The 20,141-nt window shown below is 38.9% G+C and overlaps 2 protein-coding genes across 12 annotated transcripts in view; both read left to right on the forward strand.

Annotated features, from left to right (window-relative positions):
• LOC105569684 (ATP-binding cassette sub-family C member Sur) lies at positions 1–20,049 on the forward strand. Of its 7 annotated transcripts, none has more exons than XM_012026340.1 (32): positions 1–311; positions 2,447–2,506; positions 3,700–4,005; positions 7,382–7,642; positions 7,945–8,047; positions 8,461–8,688; positions 8,765–8,962; positions 9,149–9,295; positions 9,459–9,659; positions 9,771–9,908; positions 9,985–10,147; positions 10,348–10,526; positions 10,610–10,732; positions 10,951–11,188; positions 11,322–11,427; positions 11,669–11,930; positions 12,017–12,154; positions 12,685–12,921; positions 13,013–13,254; positions 13,519–13,584; positions 13,685–13,756; positions 13,834–13,925; positions 14,057–14,274; positions 14,710–14,931; positions 15,079–15,260; positions 15,602–15,773; positions 16,036–16,270; positions 16,746–16,873; positions 17,092–17,279; positions 17,430–17,533; positions 18,114–18,310; positions 18,788–19,182. In XM_012026340.1, exons 3-32 carry the CDS (start codon positions 3,779–3,781, stop codon positions 18,941–18,943), a joined length of 5,223 nt encoding a protein of 1,740 aa, XP_011881730.1. In that variant the 5' UTR covers positions 1–311; positions 2,447–2,506; positions 3,700–3,778; the 3' UTR covers positions 18,944–19,182. The 7 variants fall into 7 exon arrangements, 6 of the variants coding, with proteins under 6 accessions (XP_011881730.1, XP_011881729.1, XP_011881734.1 ...); XR_001009530.1 differs by lacking the exon at positions 1–311 and adding an exon at positions 19,668–20,049 and having other exon boundaries at positions 2,119–2,506; positions 18,788–19,298; XM_012026344.1 differs by lacking the exon at positions 1–311 and having other exon boundaries at positions 2,119–2,506; positions 18,788–18,973; positions 19,171–20,049.
• LOC105569683 (cGMP-dependent protein kinase, isozyme 1) overlaps positions 19,846–20,141 on the forward strand; it is a 12,960-nt gene continuing 12,664 nt past the window's right edge. For 4 of the 5 annotated variants that reach the window (XM_012026333.1, XM_012026334.1, XM_012026335.1 and 1 more), the window contains exon 1: positions 19,846–19,920. The gene's annotated coding sequence lies outside the window, so the exon portion shown is untranslated. The remainder of the gene's footprint in view (positions 19,921–20,141) is intronic. The other variant, XM_012026337.1, reaches the window with a different exon arrangement.

The following is a 20,141-nucleotide window of genomic DNA, read 5'->3' on the forward strand; positions in this document are numbered from 1 at the left end:
CGTGGAATTACCATTGGCATTCTGTTCGGATCTCATCTCAGTAGAACGCGAACCATTCGGGAGGGAGGACGCGTGTAACTCTTCTGCCTCTTGTCAGTGCCGCGCGTACGGCATTGTATGTACACAGAGCCGAAAGTGCCAAACGAAAGTCAAGTGTCTCGGTTTCCTGCGTTTACTCGAAAACGTGAAAGCGTCTCACCTGTGAATCGTGTGCATTAATGTAACAGAAATTGCGGAAATAATTATTGGACTGTCAGCGTCAATCGAAATCAATCGTGGATAAATAAGAATGATATCTATCTAGTCAACAGGTAAATTATCTAATTACCAAATAAATCCGTCAAGATTGAGAGAAAACTGAAAGCTTAATTCAGAATACGTGCATTTCTTCACAGATTTCTTATTTGTGGTTTCAGGTAATTTGTGACGAGCACTCGCGAATTTTGTGTTTCAATCAAATAGAATTAAAACGAATTAAGGATAACTTATTAAATTTTCTTGCAGCGTAAATTAATTAAGACGTAACCAGCTTATTCAATTTATTTTCAAAAAATGTGAGTAAAATGTTGCAAAATAATGAGACAGTTAACGTGATTTTTGTCGCGAGGAAAATTTTCAAAATACATATCTATACCATTATAGTTCGTGTGGCAATAAAATATTATTATTGAATAAAAATCAATGTGATGCAGACTGATTTACGATTGCGTTGACGTTACTTATCGCAATTATTTGCGGAAAATCATGTCCGAAGTTGATAAATTAGAGTAAATACAAATGGGACGAAAGTTATTGTAAAGTAATCTTTAGGATCGCATACGAAAAATTCAGAAATTTATCGGAATATAAATATAAGAAAATATAGTCACTAAACAATTTACAATATGTATCTCGCGTAATTCCGAACAGTCCCAATCTGAATTTGTCGATCTGAACAATTCAATTTGAAAATTTACGATGTCAGTAGAAAATGTTTTATTAAAATAGCAGTGTATCGTGCATTTCTCCTTCTTGGTTTTCACGAAAAGTAACGAGTACAATACAACTTTCAAACGTCTCCTGCGATCCGATCTCACGTATAGAATTTTTCTTAATTTACTATCGCGAATAGAATTATTAATTTTTGCGCGGAGGAAAAAGACAAGATCAGGCACGACAACCTAAAAGTTCCGCTTTACGCAATTCTGCCGGTCCAATAAATTGCCGATTAAATTAATCGGAGTTGCTCTGGCAATAAGTTTCTAATTTTTCGCTTCAGAATATGCTGTTGCGTACCACTTTAATATTTTAAATCGTTGCAACTTGCGCTTTGTCTCGACCCTTGTCAAGAAATCGCGGCGATTGGTCCGCGCCGCCTCGAAAGCCTCGACACTTGATATAAAATACAATCGTCACCGCGAATCTGCTGCCGATGATCCGCTTCCGCGCGCTCGAGATCGCGCAAGGCTCTTTTCGTCCAACCTACATCGAAAGCGTCGAACAAAATCGTCATCAAATATATACGCGTATGCACATTTCTGTTTTTGTGGCGTGTTGATCCGCCGACGAATAGACCGTCCCGGCTAGCCTTCCGTGACGTAAAACGCGACTAAGGTCCGAGGGGCGCACTGTTCGGACCTGTTCTCCCCGACGACCCCGACGTAATTCGCTGGATCTACGGTGGTCGGTGTTGGGGATTGTTGGGGATAAGGTGGAGGGCGCTCTCCGGTTAGTTCGCCGAGATGCTCGGCTAACCTGAGTGCGCCCTCCACCTAACCCCCAACACCGGCCCCCGTAGATCCAGCGAAGTCCGTTGGGAGAGCTGGTCCGAGCAGGTCCGAACAGGTCCAAGCTAGTCCTACTCCGCCGGGCTGCCGCTGCCGTCTGCGATGGGGCTCGCTCGCGTGCGCCGCCTTTTATACTCCAGCCGATACCTGGCGCCAGCCAATCGCAGCGGCGCGCCGTGTCATTGGCTGGCGCCCCGGTGGTGGGGAGCCGAGAGCCGCGCGGCGCTGATTGGCTCGCGCCAGGTATCGGCTGAGAGTATAAAAGGCGGCGCACGCGAGCCCCATCGCTCGCAGACGGCAGCGGCAGCCCGGCGGAGTAGGACCAGCGGAGTGGGACTAGCTCGGACGTGTCTGGACCTCTTCGGACCAATTCTCCCCGATGGACTTCGTTGGATCTACGGTGGCCGGTGGTGGGGGTAAAGTGGAGGGCGCTCTTCGGTTAGTTCCCCGAGATGCTCGGCTAACCTGAGTGCGCCCTCCACCTTATCCCCAACACCGACCACCGTAGATCCAGCGAATTTCGTCGAGGAGAACTGTTTCGAACAGGTCTGAAGGTACGTCAGGTCGCACGGGGGACTCGCCCGAGGTCCTCTAAATCCCAAGGCCTACAATGAAGGTTCTTGACGTGAAACTTGGCTAGCTGAAAGCTACTTGCAAAGAGATGTTTTTGCTCCTTCCAGGCACTTCCTTCCTGCTTATTTTTTCGACATTTCTCTCGCTGTAGGATCTTCCTTTGCAAGGTAGTGTATTGAGTTTTACAAAATTCCGCGTGGCGTCTGCGTCGTTCGGCTTCGACCTCCGCTCTAGTGGATCGTTTCTCACGCGTACGATAGTTTAGATTTTATCTGTCTCCCATAGTTATCAGGGAATGCAACCTTTTTCGTAACCCTAACTGCGTCTCGACGTTCGACAGCGGCATTCGGCATATTTTATGCAAGTCCTGTTCTGCAACACGTAGCTGTAGCGGCATCGGCCGCACTTTTTCGTGCCACTTCCTTTGCTCTTTCTCTCGCGAAAGGTAAAACACTCTTCGTATAATGCAATTGAAGTGAATAGACCTAATTAGAGGGTGAAATTAGCTAATACGGTTAGCGCGCTGCCTCGGCATGTCTGGTACGTACACAGACACGGGATCGTTAATGCCTTGATACAAAAGTTTGCCCACGTATCGGGTCACATTTGGACCACGTGCTACATATTTAACAATTCATTTTCGTATGTCGCCACGGAGGAATCGCTGGTTTTCAGTTAGTTTACAAGATAATAGTATAAAATATAAAAGAATAGATAATAGTTTTTTTTTTAATCCGTGATAATCTCGTAACACTATATATTGCAACCGTAGGTGCTAACTTAATTTTTTATAATAATAATAAAAGTAATTAAAAATATTATATAACACTTTTAGTACTATACGGTATATCAGAACCGTTTTAATATTTTTGAACGCACCATTACTATTGATTTTTCAATTTTATTATTTTATTACCTTCATCCTTGACCTTCTTGAATTGTTACGCATAAATAATAAAGTTTTGTGTAATTATTAGCACACGTGCTCGCGTTATCGAATGTTGAAAGTTATTCAACACTTCGGTATATTTTTAGAAGACACAAAGCACTCGACGAAAATAAGCCACGTGGTGCGCGGAATTTCCTGAAGGCAGATCTAATTCGTTGGAGATGCTATTGCGACATTGATATAAAAGTACTTTGAACATTCCGGCGTATTTCATTCCAGTCTATTTGAATATCTGAGATACGCTATTTTTTCCTACAGAAATATCTGAGGAATATACAGTTCTGATTATTTTTATACGTAATGAATTATTCACACGCACATACGCCATAATTTTATAATTGTGTAAGTGATACAAAAACAATGTACTTTTTACGACACTGTCAGTAAGTAACGTATAATTCTTTTATCTAGGTGCACGAGAGGCAATTAATAAGCCACGAATGGTGTCTCGTGTAAAAAGTATAGGAGGCACTGCACATACACGGCCGAGATGGATTTATGCAAACGGCACAAGTTTCTGCACGTATTGCCGACACTCGCAAAACAAATCGTTTGGTCCTGGCGAGCCGGGAATGGCACGGTATTCCAGGTACCGAGAAATGATCTGCATTCGCCGGCCGGCTGTCTCATCGAATTGACGAACGTCTCCGTTGCTCTTCTCACCATCCTCGTTGCAACAGTCTTAATTTTCAAGTACAGATGCAGCGCAGTCGGCAAGTAAGTTGACAAAAAGAAGCAATATCAATTTGCACCGTAATGAAATAATTTTGGTTACATCCATATTCAGGAGTATTCGCATTTCGGAATTAAAATTCGATTAATTACTCGGGTAATTAAGCTCAGCGAACAGAAATGTCGCTAAAACGTCGACATAATTACGGCAGACTTGTGAGTTTAATGATTAACTGTCGAGATGTATAAAGTTTCTCAGTTGTCGTCGCGCGTAATCGATCCTGTCGGACGTTGAGTGATACGCGAAAGATCGTTCAAGATTACTCGGGCTTAATTGAAGGAAATTTCAATTAAATGAAAAAAATGCTTTATTCGTTTGGGAATGCCCCATGATTCAAGCGAGAGACGTTTCTGTTTGTCAAGGAATTTGCCCCACTTGATGCCATAAGATACACAAGCCGCCAGTAATTATGCGTCATTCTTGATTTAATATTCAAAGCACACCGCGCTCATCATCTTTCCAAGTTATTCCTGCGATAATTATATTTCACACATTTTCCAAGATACTTGGTATTATTCGCGCATGCAAATAACAGAATAATCAAGTACATCCATACAATATTAACAATTTTATTATTATATGTAAGTGAAAAGATATTATTACTCGAGCTTTACATCGTTAATGAACCAAGCTGCAGTACGTTATTTCATTGGAGCACAGTTTTCCAGTTACTCTTTTACTTGGGCATTGACGATAATTAATGGAACGTTTCTCAAAAAAGCACATTGATTATTTTCCTACGTTGAAGCTCTCGCGGCATATAACGCCGTTTCACGTTTCGCAGAAATAGCGGAGCACACATTGATCAATTCCCCGGTATTTTCGCAATGTGACTCAATATTTTATTTGCTCGAAATGTACGAATTACGTTTGGCTAATCACGTAGTACAAACGCGTACTTATTGCAAACTTTTACATAGATGTATCGCATAACAATACTTTCTACGCCTAGAAATATTTTAATAAATTCAAGATTTTTTTTCATTAAGTAGTCGGAAGAAATTAGACATTGTCCCGTTTAAGATATTTTGATTAAAAAAAATTTTATGTTTAAATATCTATAAAAAGATATTATCGATTATTAACGTAAAGAATTATTTAACGCCGATGCATGATCAACCAATGTAGAAAATTGCTGGACGACGCTCGGCTGGCAAATTGTAGTTAAAGAAATTCATTGCGAAAAATATACCCTGGCTGAGGTAATATTTTTTGCAATAATTTTCTTTAATTAAAATTTGCCAGCCAAGCGTCGTCTAGCAATTTTCTACATTGATTATTGCTTCTAAGTTTCTTAAAATTAAGAATATACCGGCACCTAAATAAATATACAAATATTCTATTCCGTTAACAGCTGAAATATTCTTGCTATATTTGTTATTCTTGCTGCAGCGTCTTTATTACGGTACGAAAATATATTACAATATTTAGTGTACACGCGCAGAGCAGTTATTAAATCTCGCTGCCAGATCTTACCCGGCAATTACGCCACACGTACGCACTATATTGTATAATGATAACACACGCGCGTATTCCTAGGGCGTGTAAAATTTTTGTCGTATGGAAATGAAGCAATCCCGTTAATCGCGATGGACGTACCTCATCGACACCGCGAGCGTTTTCATTACGTACGGGCAATTAATGAAACGGAATGCCGGAATGCACTCGTGCGTAAAGAAAAACGCCTCGTATTAATTACCGGAATAATTTATAGCAGGTTGTAACACGGATCTCTCTTTCTCTCTCCCCCCATCTCCCTCTTTCTCAGAGTAAGTGTACACTTACATTACTGGCACTCATACATTTATGATCGCCGAATCGCCTCATCGATTGCTACTCGAGAATTATTAGCACGCTGATTGACGGATAAATTTATTTCTCTCCGTCTCTTTCGTACGAATGAAATTTACTGTAAAATGTTACGTTAAAGTTTTACACATTACAATTTTATATATTAAATTTTCGTTACGTTTAATCCAATTTTTTTATTTCAAATTGTCGACTCGTTAGATCTGTACATGATCTCTCAGAGAAACATTATTGTTTTGCTTTTCGTAAAAAGAATTTTATACTTTCTTTAAATTTAGTAGAAACTTACATTAACAAGTATTCATATTTAACACCTACGGAATGTTCGCTCATTTACATACATTTTAAACGCACCGCTATTTTTTCAAAGAAAGCGTAAATAAGAACGTGCCGGGTACATCGTAGACACAACATGCGCGGCTTTCACTGTTCACTTTGTTAGCTTTGCAATAACGCGGACACAGCAGACACGGCAAGAAGAGTAATTCAGTAATTATTCGATTTATTTTGCCTTCCTCTGCCTCGCTCAAGCTTGTGCTTTCAGTCGTCTACAAATTAAGTAACTCAGCATACACTGTGTGCCGTTATCACAGAATTAATAACAGGCTGCATAAATAGAATCCAATATTAATAAAATCCTCAATGAATCGTCTCTAAACTTTTTCCTTTCAACGACGAAAGAAATAAAGATATGAGCTAAGCTGTAACTTTTTATCCTAAGCCACGATGCAGAGGATATAGAACTTACATACTCGCCTTACAGCGTACAACCCTTAATATTCTTTAGTTTTATATTTAATGTATATTTAACAATATAGTAGCACCTGCAAATAGGAGATAAGGTAATATCAGTGACGTCACTTGCACGACATAACGATAGACTCGGGAAATTGCAGGCGAAATGACTCAGAGGCCATTCAGGTTCGTTAAGGCGCGCACAAGAACCCAATCCCCTACTCATCATATTCGTTTACCCGTCGAATACGTAACACGTCTGCATACCTGATGTGATTATAGAATGTACTCGTATAACGAGATATCCCATCAACGTTTCTGCACCTTGATTATTCCGCAGAAGTTCGCCCGATTACCGTAAATTAATATTAAATTAATTTCACTTAACGCAACGCATTAAACTTTTCGAATGTTATAAAGAGATTTATATGAGCAAAACTGCAAAAAAGTATACAAATTCGTTCAAATTCTTTCCTTGCAATATTCTTTTATTTCTATTTATAATACGACTAAAGAAAATTTGTACTCTCGTTTAAAAGAAAAAGAAAGGACTTTTTCGTAATTGTAAAAACACACCGCAATGGAAAAATTATTGGTTCTATTATTTTTCTTTCAGTTTTGCGTCCCCACGGTATTCGAAAAGTTTAGAGTCACTAATTTGCGTATGTGTATAAGTTAATGAGATTTATATACTGTTTGTATTTACCTGATATGTGTTAGTTAATATTAAAATTACGTGGAGTAAAAACGGAAATATTTAGTAAACGTTTATAAAAGATAGGCGTGATTAATATAAGACTAACTCTTCCTTTTCAGGCTTTCGAAGTCACTCTTGCCACTTCACACAAGCAGGACTTTACTTTGTATATTACTACTGTTGATTCTTTCATTGGAACTGTACGAGTCCATATTGACGTTGATTTCATTGTCGTCGACATTAACGATGATTGCCGTACTATTTTGTTGGATAGTACATCGCGAAACCGAGACCAGAGATGGTTTCGGTACCGCCGTGTCGGGAGGAGGATTTACGATAATTGGCCTCTCACGAGCGTGGAAGTTTTTATATTTATGCAGGTACATTACCGATAATTATTAACATAAAGTATACACTTGACAAATTATGCCTTGACGTCCCCTTCTTCGATTAATGAGGGCAATCTTTTATTAAAATTCTCAGCAACCTTATTCGTAAAGTATTATTATTCTAATTACAGAGAATTACAGAGAAAAGTCCTCTATTATTTATGATATCGACTACTTATACGCATAATATTAATTATTTATCACAATAATTTTTATGATTAATGAAATACGATTATGAATAATTAACTTAGTCCGAATTTCATATTCGTTAAAATGCTATTTTTCTTTTTTAGATTTGGCCTGTCCATCCAACACGTTCGCGTTGCAACGACAGGGATCACCGCCACTTGTTGCGGATTGCTAGCTATTATTGATTCTTATACCCTTTATCGCATGGTAAATTCAATTGAAATAGAGGAATCTGTAGAAAGCTGACATTCCATAAAGGACTATTCCGTTTTAGAGTTTTAGAGACAACACTGTGCGATCTGATTATCTCTTTAGAGCGTTTCCTCCAATTGTGTTTCTTCCTCGGGCGTAAGAAAGCCTTTGAAAATGCGCATTATCGGAACTTGCAGCGAAGCACTTGCAAATGTTCGCCATCTCGCTATAGACGCATTAAAATCTTGCCCACCCCGTTTGCATTTACGACTTCCTTGATTCGATAAAGGCAAACAGCGTCAGCGGCGTTTTACTACTCCGGTCTTTTCCCAGCGTAGAATATCGAATGTATAAACATCGCGTCGCCGGGCACTTGAGCCCATTTTCTTACCGCAAATATATTCGCCACGATGATGTTTCGTCGTTAGATGCAGAAGAGCAGGCGGTACACCGTTAAGGAGCCCGATAACGCGCGGAACTCCTACGTGCATTCTACCTCGCCGTTCCTCAGCAGGATTACCTTCCACTGGGTGATTGACCTGTTGTTACGCGGTTATCATACGCCGCTTGAGCTTCACGATCTTGGGCAACTTCCGGTCGAGGAGACCACGAGGAACCAGTTCGAACGTTTCCGCGAGATTTACGAGACCGAAAGAGTAACACTTTTACACATTCTCATCTTTTCGTGCGTTCCACGTATGTGTTGTACGTCGAGCTCGATTAAATTTCTAGCTGCGATGCCGTGGACGGAAATTGTCTTTATGGAGATGCTTTTGGAGACGGACATGGTTGACTTTTGCGGCGGGTAGTGTCCTAAAGCTTTTCGGCGACGCTATGACTTTGGTGGGTCCCATGACGATCCCGAAGATCATTAGTTATGCGTCAAGTCTGCAAAACGGCACAGTGGCGAGTGAAAATTTTCCTTTGAAGGTATCTGCTATCTTTCAAGTTCGTTTTTATTTAAAGAATTACTTAACGCCAGTAGTTGATTAAACAATGTAGAAAATTGCATGACGACCAATGGCTGGCAAATTCTAATTAAAGAAATTCATTGCGAAATTCGTTTTTATTCTTTACTTTTTAATACATCCAGCTAACTAAAGGTTGATTCTTTAGGAAGCCATGACGTTCTCGCAAATTTTGAGAAATGGATATTTCTTGGGGATCGTAGTTTTTCTTACCACCATTTTACAAAGCACGTTAAAACAAGCCTCCACTCACGTGCTCTGTGTCGGAGGAATACGTTTGCGAACCGCTCTTCAGGTATTTTATTATTGCGCCGCGTGGCTCAGAATTTCATGTAAAGTGTCTTATAATTTGCAGAAATTAAAAAAGCGTATATAACTTATTTCCCTTTCACCGTTTTTGGTGCACACGAACTTTGAGAGACACCGAATAAGACTTGTTGAAATTGTCGATTGCTTAGGCACTGATTTACGATAAGGCACTTCGATTGTCTACTTGGAGCATCTCCGAGGAAGAGAAGCCATCTGACAAAAGTAAAGAGCAGCAATGCCATCAACAAGTAGCCGACGTTGGAACTTTGACGAACCTCATGGCCGAAGATGCGTACAACGTCATGAGTTTCTTCTGGACCGTTCATTACATCTGGGCTGTTCCATTAAAAGTGAGACACTAAAATAAATGAATACATGCATGTGCTTCGTGTATTTTATCGCTTAACATTTTAATGTTTTTTTTATAACTTACGGTATTTCCGTTTACCTTGAATGCACAGATTACCGCCATAATTTTTCTTCTGTACTCGAAATTGGGTATCAGTGCGATTATCGGAGTAACTTGTTGCATATTGATCGTCACGCCGATGCAGCTGCTGCTCGGGAAACGAATGTCCGAAAATTCCAAGTCCATAGCAGTAAGAAAGTGATAGATTAGTTTTATTTTCAATTTTTTCCTTTTCTTGTTTTTAATCATCCGATTTTTTTTTTTAGGAGAGAAGCGACGCACGCCTTCGTTTACTTAATGAAATTCTTCAAGGGATACGGCTCATTAAACTACACGCCTGGGAGAATCTTTTTGAAGATCGCATACGGAGAACCAGGGATCAGGAATTAAAGCTGTTAAGAAAAGACTCTGTGTACTGGGCGCTCATCAGTAAGTAATTCCTGTTTTCTCTCAAAGTGACTATTTGATAAACGTCTTTAGACTTTTATCTCGCTTTGATCGTGAAGCGGAGACGATGCGAAAGATGGCCGTGTGCTGATAATCTTTTTAAATGATAATTCTTATGATTTAATAATTCTTAAATTTAATCGAAAAGCAGAGCTAGGTAAATTTATGCATTAACATCGCAGACTTTCTGACGCACGCCTTCTCCGTCTTGGTAACACTCTTCACATTCGGGATATATTTCTGGTTGGAGGAACGAAATCTTGATGCGGGGAACGTTTTTGCCAGTCTCGCGCTCTTTTCGCAGCTAACTGTGCCGCTCTTCATCTTTCCGGTGATAGTGCCGATTATCATCAACGCCATGGTGAGGAGTAACATTCTCGAGATACCGCTGTTTAAACTCAATCCCCTTAAATTCGAGGCATTCCTTCTTACCCCGGTTTGCAGATTTCCACGACAAGGCTAGAGGAGTTCCTTCAACTTCCAGAGACCGTGAATATTCTCCCCGTGTCAAACGATCGAAACTCGATGGCAAATATGTCAAAGGCAAATTCATATATCGATAATAACGTGAGTGTTGCCTAAATAAAAGTTGTAAAATACTTGATTCAAATTATTTTTATATAAATTTCACAAAAACAATAAGACCATCGAGGCAGTTGAATTGAAGAATTCTACCTCGTGTAATTGTGCTTTCAAAATTTTACAAATTATGTGATGTGGTTGCATATGTTTGTTTCGATTGACGAATTTTTAGATTGACGCGATTTATTTGTTCTCTTCACAAGGTAGAAGCTGTTAACAGCGTCGCGACTTTTGGATCGCTGGACAATATCGTGGAGGACGAAGAAGACCTTCGGTCGAGTATCTTGCGTGAATTTGATTTACCAATTGATTCTTCAGTCGATACGGTGTTCGAAAAAGATCCGGAAGTGCCCGAGTCAGTTCTCAAAGTTACACCGAGTACTTTCACTTGGGGATCTGATGAAAATACATTGACGGTTAACGCTCTTAACTTCCCACGAGGTGAACAACGTTAGATAAAAAGATGCGAAAAAATCAGATCGATATGAGAATAGATAAAAATTTAGCGTACAAATTATTTAATGAAGTTATAAATATATAACTAAATAATAAACTAAGGACTTTATATTTTTAGGACAACTTACGATAATAGTGGGTAAAACCGGAAGTGGAAAAACTTCTCTATTGTTAGCGCTCCTAGGGGAAATTCAGAGTACAAGCGGGAGCGTCGAGTGGACCAAGTAATTATAATGAAAAGGGGAAACGAGTTAATAAAATAATTAGACTTTAATTAGGATTTTTAAAAAATGCAAAGCTTATACAAGTTTTAAATAAATCGCTGAAACGTTGCCAGTCCAGTCGACTATAAGCTTTGCATTTTTGTTTAATTTCACCACTGGTGACTATAAGAACGCTCGAGCTCGTTTGATTAGAATGATGTATTTTTATCGACTAAAAATATCGCGCATTGTTTGTTTTTAGAGGTCTGAAGATCGCCTACGTGGCGCGACAGCCGTGGCTCCAAAATACAACCTTGCGGGACAACATTCTCTTTGGGTCTGCGTATCAATCGCGGAGATATCGCGATGTCTTACAAGCGTGTGCTCTTGAATCGGACGTAGACATACTTCCCGGTCGAGATCTGACTAGGATTGGCGAACGGGGTATCAATTTGAGCGGCGGGCAGAAGCAGAGGGTCACCATAGCCCGAGCTCTTTACAGCGACGCCGACGTCATCCTCCTGGTCTGTCCACTTTGCGTCTTATGTGAATTATCAGCATCAGCTTTCCGTGCGAAAGATTTGCGAGCACGTATAATTGCAAATTGCAGGACAATCCACTGTCGGCGTTAGATCAACACGTCGGTCAGCAGATCTTCGATTACGGCGTGAGGAAGCTTCTGCTAAGAAGCGGCCGAACAGTCATTATGGTCACTCACAAACTGGAGCTGCTACCGGCTGCTCATCAGGTTTAATTTTATATTTTAGTAATATTTATGCTAATTTTTTAAAAACTAAATATATTTTATACAATATACAAGAAAAAGCGCACGTTAATCTATAAGCATTGTGAGATCTGTTTGATTAATTTATTGTATAACGTAAAATAATTATTTGACGCCAATACATGATTAACCAATGTAGAAAAATTGTTAAACGACGCTAACTGGCAAATTCTAATTAAAGAAATCTATTGCGAAAAATATTACCCTGGCTGAGGTAATATCTTTTAATTAGAATTAATTAGAATTTGCTAGTTAGCGTTGTTGAACAATTTTTCTACATTGATTAATTTATAAGTTTATTTATTGGTATTCGCTGTACGTATATTATTACATTCCAAAAAATATGGAATCTATCTCTTGTTTTACATGTTTCTATATAGATATTTTTAAACGGTTTCTTTATGCACAAGTGCTAAAGAAATAATTTACATCGAATTTATATCTTACAGTAAAAAGATGAAAAGCAGAGAAGTCGCATAAAAGTTTATTTTCAGATAATTGTCATGGATGGCTGTCGAGTTCGCGCAGTTGGCACAAAATCCAGTATCGAGAATACAGATTCTGGATTGGCGGCGGAGTGGCGAATCGCGGATTCGAGACGCGAGGACGAGAATCGCTTTCATAAAACTGCGAAGGATAGATGGTCCTTAATCAAGCTAGTCTACAGGATTGGAATGAACAAAACGAGAAGACACGTTAGCGACGGATCGTGGATCAGCGACGTCCACGTGGTAAGTGACAGGAAGAGCGAGATATTTTAACAATATCTCTGTGCGCGGGAATAATTTTATCGTAACGTTGAGCAAATTGCAAATCTTGCAGAATCCGCCAACGTTCGTACCTTTAAGACTGCGTCGAACGACTTTATCAGGATCGAGGTACTGGAGTCACGCTCTCACGGATCTCTCGGTGTCAACAGAGGAATGGGACACCGCCAAGAAACGATCGCGGGGGCATCGCAACATTGTTAGATTGACGAGCCTCCAAGCACAGAAACGACCTCCGCCGATTTTCCGACAGAACAGCACTCCGACGATTCTCGAAAATCGACATGTGCCGCCGAGGTATAAATTTTGGAAAATTATTGCTCTCTTTCGAGCGTGTGGACACGATCGGATAAGAAATCCTACAAGTCAATTTTCACTTATGGATTACTTCGTTAAACTGAATCGTTCGTTAATCAAGATTGTCGTTGTTCATCGCAGAGTTCTTAGTCTTTACTCGAATACTTCTGTGCGATTACAAAATAATTTACGCGAAATAATATACAACTATAGATTTAACACAGAATAGATTATTTATTGTTTTGTATTTAATTTTCTGCACAGGAAAAGGAACAACACGTACGACAGCGGACAACCTAGCGGCGTGCTGAAGCAATTCTTCTCTGCAAGGTTTTAAACATTTGTCTTCGCGTATAATATAACAAATGTAATGATTTATTGTCACAGCGGATGCAACTGAAAAGTGAAAAAATAATAATGTGAACTTTAGGTACACGGATGAAGTGGCAACAAGCAAAGACAAAAATAACGTCCTATCGCGACTGATGCCAGGTTCTAACAAGTAACAGAATTAATTATAGAAAAATAATTATAAATAAATAATCGAAAATTGAGTATTTTACTCGGTCCTTTTTTTAGGATTACTCAGGATCAGCATCGCCAACTTCCGGCGAAACGATTGTTATCGATGGAATCGCGAACTACGGTCGAGATGGACGACATGGAAGAAAGTTAGTCATTGAAATTATTCATATGCTTTCAAACGTTTTTTCCAATTTTTATATATCCTCTTTCGTTACTTTATCTTCTTTTAAGACTTACCAAAGGTATTCGATTTTTTATCTCGAAGTCTTTCTTTCAGCTTTGAACGACGAGGACGTGGATGGACAAGGCGCGCTCGAAGCCGACGATAAAAGCGGAATGGTCACCAGAATGATTTGGATGGAGTACCCGAAGGCCGCTGGATGGTTACCGGGACTCGTTTACGCCGTAGCAGCGCTAGCCTTCCAAATCCTTCGCGTATATACTGACTTTTGGTTAAGCGAGTGGATGGAGGAAAGCATTCATTCGCCTGCGAATGTAAATAGATATTTAGAATTATTAATATCGTCGCGATTAGTTTCGATAAGAATGTCGCATTTACGTCTTGCTTGAAAATCCATGTCTAGAAAAACCAGATCACTAAATTAACCTCGATAATTAATTGTACTTATTGTTCACGCGCGGACGTTCTATCAATATCATTACCGAATAATTTGTTATTTTCGAAGAAGATATTAACACAGTATTCATAGGCAGATCTTATATTCAAGACTGCCTTAAGATTACCTTTAGATACTCCGTGGCCAATGAAATGCTCCGTAGAGCATCTTCAGATAAATTCAAGACGGTCTTGGATATAAGATCCGACTATAAATACCGGCCTTAAAAATCTAATGACAATGATTTTTACAACTGACAAAAATATGACACACGCGAGCCTTCTTTAATTTTGAACGTCGATCTATTTTCCAGACGGTGTCCTACTTCATGGTATATATCATTATATCCGTGGGTTCCATTCTTTTATCAATACTTTACAATGTATCAGGACAATGGGCCGGTACCAGAGCGAGACGAAAGTTGCATCAAGAAGCTGTTGCTGGACTCCTCGGCGCGCCCGTCTCATTTTTCGAATATAATCACATTGGAAAGGTCCTGAGCAGATTCAGTGCAGATATGAGCGTCATAGATAAGGTAAATTAACGTACCTTGATAGCTTCTATACCTCTCGTACTTTCGCAATCGGTAATTTAATATTATATAAATACTGTGGAAAATTATTAATGGATATAAAGTCATTTTAATTAAATCTAAATGAACTCCTCTGAGTTTTTTTTCAAGAAAATGGCTACGGCGATCAAGAGATTGACGTCTTTTGCACTACTCTGCGGCTCGGTGATGATCATCAATATTATTATTTCACCGTGGTTCCTGTTGGCCGTTGTACCAATTAGTTGCGCTTATTATGCATTGCAAAAATTCTACAGGCGGGGCGCCAGACAATTGCAATGTCTAGATGGCAGGTATTAATAATTATTACAATCTCGTATACAAAATGTTATATTAAACAATTGTTTAAATAGTTCCTATCGTTTTAAGGAAAAAGAAAACGAAAGATTAAAATGTCATTCATTTTTGTAAACTCTATGAATTTGACACTTACAAATGGATCAAGAAATGATGTCTATCTAAATAAAAATCATGAGACAATACGTTTGCAAGTAATTTATAATCCAATTGTTTTTATCATCGAGCCAAAAAGTTTTCATTACTTTGTTCATTACTACCTACATGAATTTTTCTTCGTTTCTTTCACTTTCTAGTTGGAGTGCATTAATAATTATATAAATTTTTCTGTTTTAAGTACAAGAGGACCGGTAGTTGCATATTTCTCGGAAACTTTGTCCGGCCTCCCAACGCTGAGAGCATTCAAGCAAGAGGATCGCTTCACGAGGGAGATGATGAGACGTCTCGACATAAACACCAACGCGTTCCTCATTCTGAACACCAGCAGCAGATGGTTCGGCATCGCATTGGTAAAAATAACGAGCCAAGTACAACGAACGTTAAAAATATTTAGATTAATTTCTGAAAGTCTGAAATTCTGAAAAGTCTTCTACAGTTGGTAATTGTAACTAACGTTTGAAAGTCGGTACTATAGAGTTTATATTTGCGCATTGTCACAGCTTTTATTATAAATTATAAATGCATCGTTACGTTACACAAACATATCCATGAGACGTTTGATGTTAATGGCAAACTTTTCAACGAATTTCATTGTCTTGCAAATAATTTTAGGACTATCTGGGCGCCGTAATCGTGGCAGTAGCCATCTCTACGGCTTTACTTTCTGCGGAGTTATATCCAAGCCGCGTAACACCTAAACTAGTGGGCCTGGCAATCAATTATACTCTCTTAGTTCCGATATTGAACTGGGTGGTCAAGTTCAGCGCAGAGATCGAGTTGTATATGGGGAGCGTAGCCCGAATTTGCGCATACAGGAACGCACAACCGGAGAAACTTCACGAAAACGGTAATTACTTCCAGCCTGAAACCCCTGCGCGGATTTCTTAATTTACAAAGACATGAAAAGCTTACGCGCGTTATCGTCATTAAATTTCTGCGTTTGGTATGCATTTAATATCAAAATGTCGCTGAACGAAACTATTATTAATTTGTTACGATGTTTCGTAATTTTTAATTCGTGACGGGCGCAAACCGAATCCGATAAACAAGTAATAATTTTTTATTTAAAAAATTGTATTATTAAATATCGATTGACTTAATGTCTCGCTTACATTTAAATTTTGTTACATTTAAATATCGATCAAAATCTGTTGGTCGGCGATTAATCAACTTCCGGAAACGACTCGACGATTTGTTCGTGTATTATCGAAAACTTGATGTGCAAATCACCAAACGATGCAAAGGTATCTTTCGCGAATCAACTATTTCCCGTTACCTTCCTTATTGTACATCACGCATTAATTTTATCTACCCGATTTCAGGCTTACGAGTAGCTAATGATTGGCCTAACAGGGGCGAGATCGTTTTTGAGAATGTCTCTCTGCGCTACGACGCAGATAGAAATCCGGTGATCACAGATTTGTCTTTGAAAATACTAGCTGGTCAAAAGGTAATCCATATAGATATGGCGTTTTGAAGAACTGTATGAGAGTTCTTTGAAATTTTACTATACATTCTACTAGTAAAATTTCAAAGAACTCTCATACAATTCTTCAAGGTGTCGTATTGTCCCACGATTACATGATTTCCAGGATAAATTTTCAGAAAAATTTCTCTTCCTGTACTACACGTACATTTCACATACTTTAATATGATTTTTATTCGCAGTTGGGTATTTGTGGAAGGACCGGTAGCGGAAAATCGTCGACCGTGATGGCGCTCTTCCATTTGATCGAGATCAGCCAAGGACGCGTCCTGTTGGATGGAATTGACATCCGCCAAGTGCCTCTTCGATTATTGCGATCGCGGTTATCGGCTATACCGCAGGATGCAATAATGTTTAGCGGCACGATCAGGTACGCAGATAACACAGTCGCAAATCTCTCATTGTTGCGAAACGTCTAGGCTCTGACACGGCTCGCATTTCACGATTGTACTCGCGTCGTGTTTATGCGCTAAACGTAATGCATACACGGTGTTCATTTAAAAATCATATATGTTGGTAGAGAAAATCTAGATCCATTTTCGGAACACGAGGAGCAAGAAATCTGGCGAGCCTTGGAGCTATCGCAAATCAAAGATGTCGTAGCTTCGTATCCCGAAGGATTGAGTATGTAATGTATTAGAGGAAAGTCCCTTATTATAAGACAAGCTTGTAATAAGGTTGCAAGGTTTCTGCTAAATTAATAGGCAACATTTGTTGGTCCTATCATGAATTTATTGCTCTTGGAGTGAAATGTGGTTTAGTGGGTTTATTGTTGGATCGTGTAAACGTTGCGGAAAAGATTTTCGATTAAATTTTAGACGTTGAAAGCTTACTTTCTCATATTAGAAGCCTGTCTCGCAATAGGAAACTTTCCTCTACTTATAATATTAATATGCACGGAAATGCTGTTGAATTAAACAAAATGAAGTTGCTCAATTAAACGTTAATGTCACGGGCAGCCACCAACATATATAATTCGCTCAATTGTATTTGCTATGGATTTTAACTTTAAGCATTGAACTAAATATCCAGATTATTAAATCAACAATCTGATGCTTTTCAATTATTAATGCTGATGTTGTTTCAACGATTTTATGCCGATTGCACTGATCTTGTTGACACGACATCATTCTTTTTTTCCGTGTAGTAACGAAATACAATTAAGTTTAAAATAATAATATAACTGAAACTGATTTTGACGTAGGTTTCGAGGTGCGAGAAGGCGGCGAGAACTTTTCAGCCGGTCAACTGCAACTGCTTTGCATGGCACGTGCGATTCTTCAGCGATCGAGTATCGTCGTGCTCGACGAGGCGACCAGCGCGCTTGATATAGCCACCGAGAAGTCGCTTCTAAAAGCAGCTGCTGTCGCTTTCGAGGACAGAACTGTGATCACCATTGCGGTTAGTAAGCATTCTATAAGCTGCACTTTGCTATCTGAAAAATGATCTATATTTCATCAACAATGTATCGACTAACTTTGATAGCGGTTTGATTAATTTCTTTCCGATTAATTAAATGTACCGCTAAATCTACGCACTTGTTAAATTCACAATTCTCTTGAATTCTCAAATGCACAAATTTCAGATTTTATTATAACATATTAATGTCAATTGAACATATTTTATGTTCTGATGGTAGCGAAAAATTCCTTATCAATGAAATTGAAAACAATTTCAATAACATTTTTAGAAATTGTCTACGTAATAGGTAAATCAATTTTACAAATGTCGTTCATTAGAAACGAAATTATGCAGAAGTTGGAAAAACGCTAAACTAACATTAAATTACTACAAACGCTTTTTAATGTTTTTCAAACGTTTTCGGCTGAAAGATTTAAGATAAGAAAATATCTTTTAATAAAACAAATTTTGATGCAGCATCGAGCGGCGGCTTTGTTAGATTGCGATCGCATCATTGTCTTCGACGAGGGCAGAATCGTCGAAGAGGGCTCACCGGCCGATTTAATGCAAAGACAGAACGGAATCTTTTCTGCGATGATCAAAGCGGTCGAGCAAAACGGCGAGCAACGATGAGGAAACGTCAATTAATTCTACTAATACGTGGTATCGATTTTAATATAAAAATTCAAAGACTGCTTTAAGGTAGGAACACGAATTCTCTAAAACGACGTTATGAGAATATGACAAAGGTTTATTTTTTATATTAATCTTACGCGTGTGACTAATTTGCTACCTTTATACAATATCTTAATTTTGTATCACGAATGTACTGGTAATCCTAATTTGTAAATATATGAAAGGTTACAAAGGTCCGGGTTGTACCTGAAAAATGCGACGCGACGCCCGGTATATCGCAGGATAAGAGTGCTAAACGATAATAATTACCAATATCCCCACGTCGTCGACTGTATCTACCACCGCAGGAAAGGTAAGCGGTGTTTTTCTGTTAGTGGCACCGAGGCCGGCCTGTCGATAGCACCGCTGTTATATCGCTTATCAGTACTTTTCGGCCCCGATCGGATGGATCGACGACGATGTCGATAAGCCTGACACGCGTGGAACATTCGATATAAAAGAAACCCAGATGGACATTTTATTGACACAACTGTCCCATGGGTCATCGCGTAAGAATGTTACCTTCGCGGGCGGATGTGGCTAAAAATTAATTAAGGCAGTGATGAGTTTTCAACCCTCTCGAAACAATTTGTACCTACATCAACGCAAAGAATTATTTAAGAGTGTGGTATATTTGCAATTGTGACACGGCATTAATTATTGGTGAAACTTAAATCCACAGCGTAATTCAACAGTGAAATATTTAACTGGAGCAACGGACGAAATCCGACAATCAGTGACAAACGATTGCTGTGTGTGATTACAATTTGACGTAAAGAAGTTACAAGAATGTAACTGTTAATGTATCTTAAGGACAGTGCCAGTTTTATAAAGTGAAATTTTATACTTTATTATACACCGACGTAAGATCACAGAGATAAGAGACTCTTTGAAGGAACTCAAGAACGGAATTGAAGATACGTAAATTTTGAGAGGCGAGTAATTCTGGCAAATTACCACATGTGTTATTAGCAGATTTTTGCCAGAAGGCAGAATATTAACTATTTTTGCCTCTTGATGTATAGATTTGTATGAAGATGTCTATAAAGCCGTTTATACTACAAGAACTTTATTAATCATTGTAATGCTAGCGTGTGCATTAAGATTTAACCGTAATCTTCTAAATTAGATTATATAGAAATTAGGAGAAGTCAGT

Source organism: Vollenhovia emeryi, unplaced genomic scaffold (genome assembly GCF_000949405.1).
Source record: "Vollenhovia emeryi isolate VEMERY1.0 unplaced genomic scaffold, V.emery_V1.0 DF939123.1, whole genome shotgun sequence".
NCBI classification, from domain to species: domain Eukaryota; kingdom Metazoa; phylum Arthropoda; class Insecta; order Hymenoptera; family Formicidae; genus Vollenhovia; species Vollenhovia emeryi.

Excerpts from the sequence above, each read along its gene's own strand:
- LOC105569684 (XM_012026340.1), top strand. The coding sequence starts at position 3,779 with ATGGATTTATGCAAACGGCACAAGTTTCTGCACGTATTGCCGACACTC. Across the intron at positions 9,909-9,984 it reads AAAATTCCAAGTCCATAGCA|GAGAGAAGCGACGCACGCCT; the intron begins GTAAGAAAGTGA and ends TTTTTTTTTTAG. Across the intron at positions 13,255-13,518 it reads AATCGACATGTGCCGCCGAG|GAAAAGGAACAACACGTACG; the intron begins GTATAAATTTTG and ends TTTTCTGCACAG.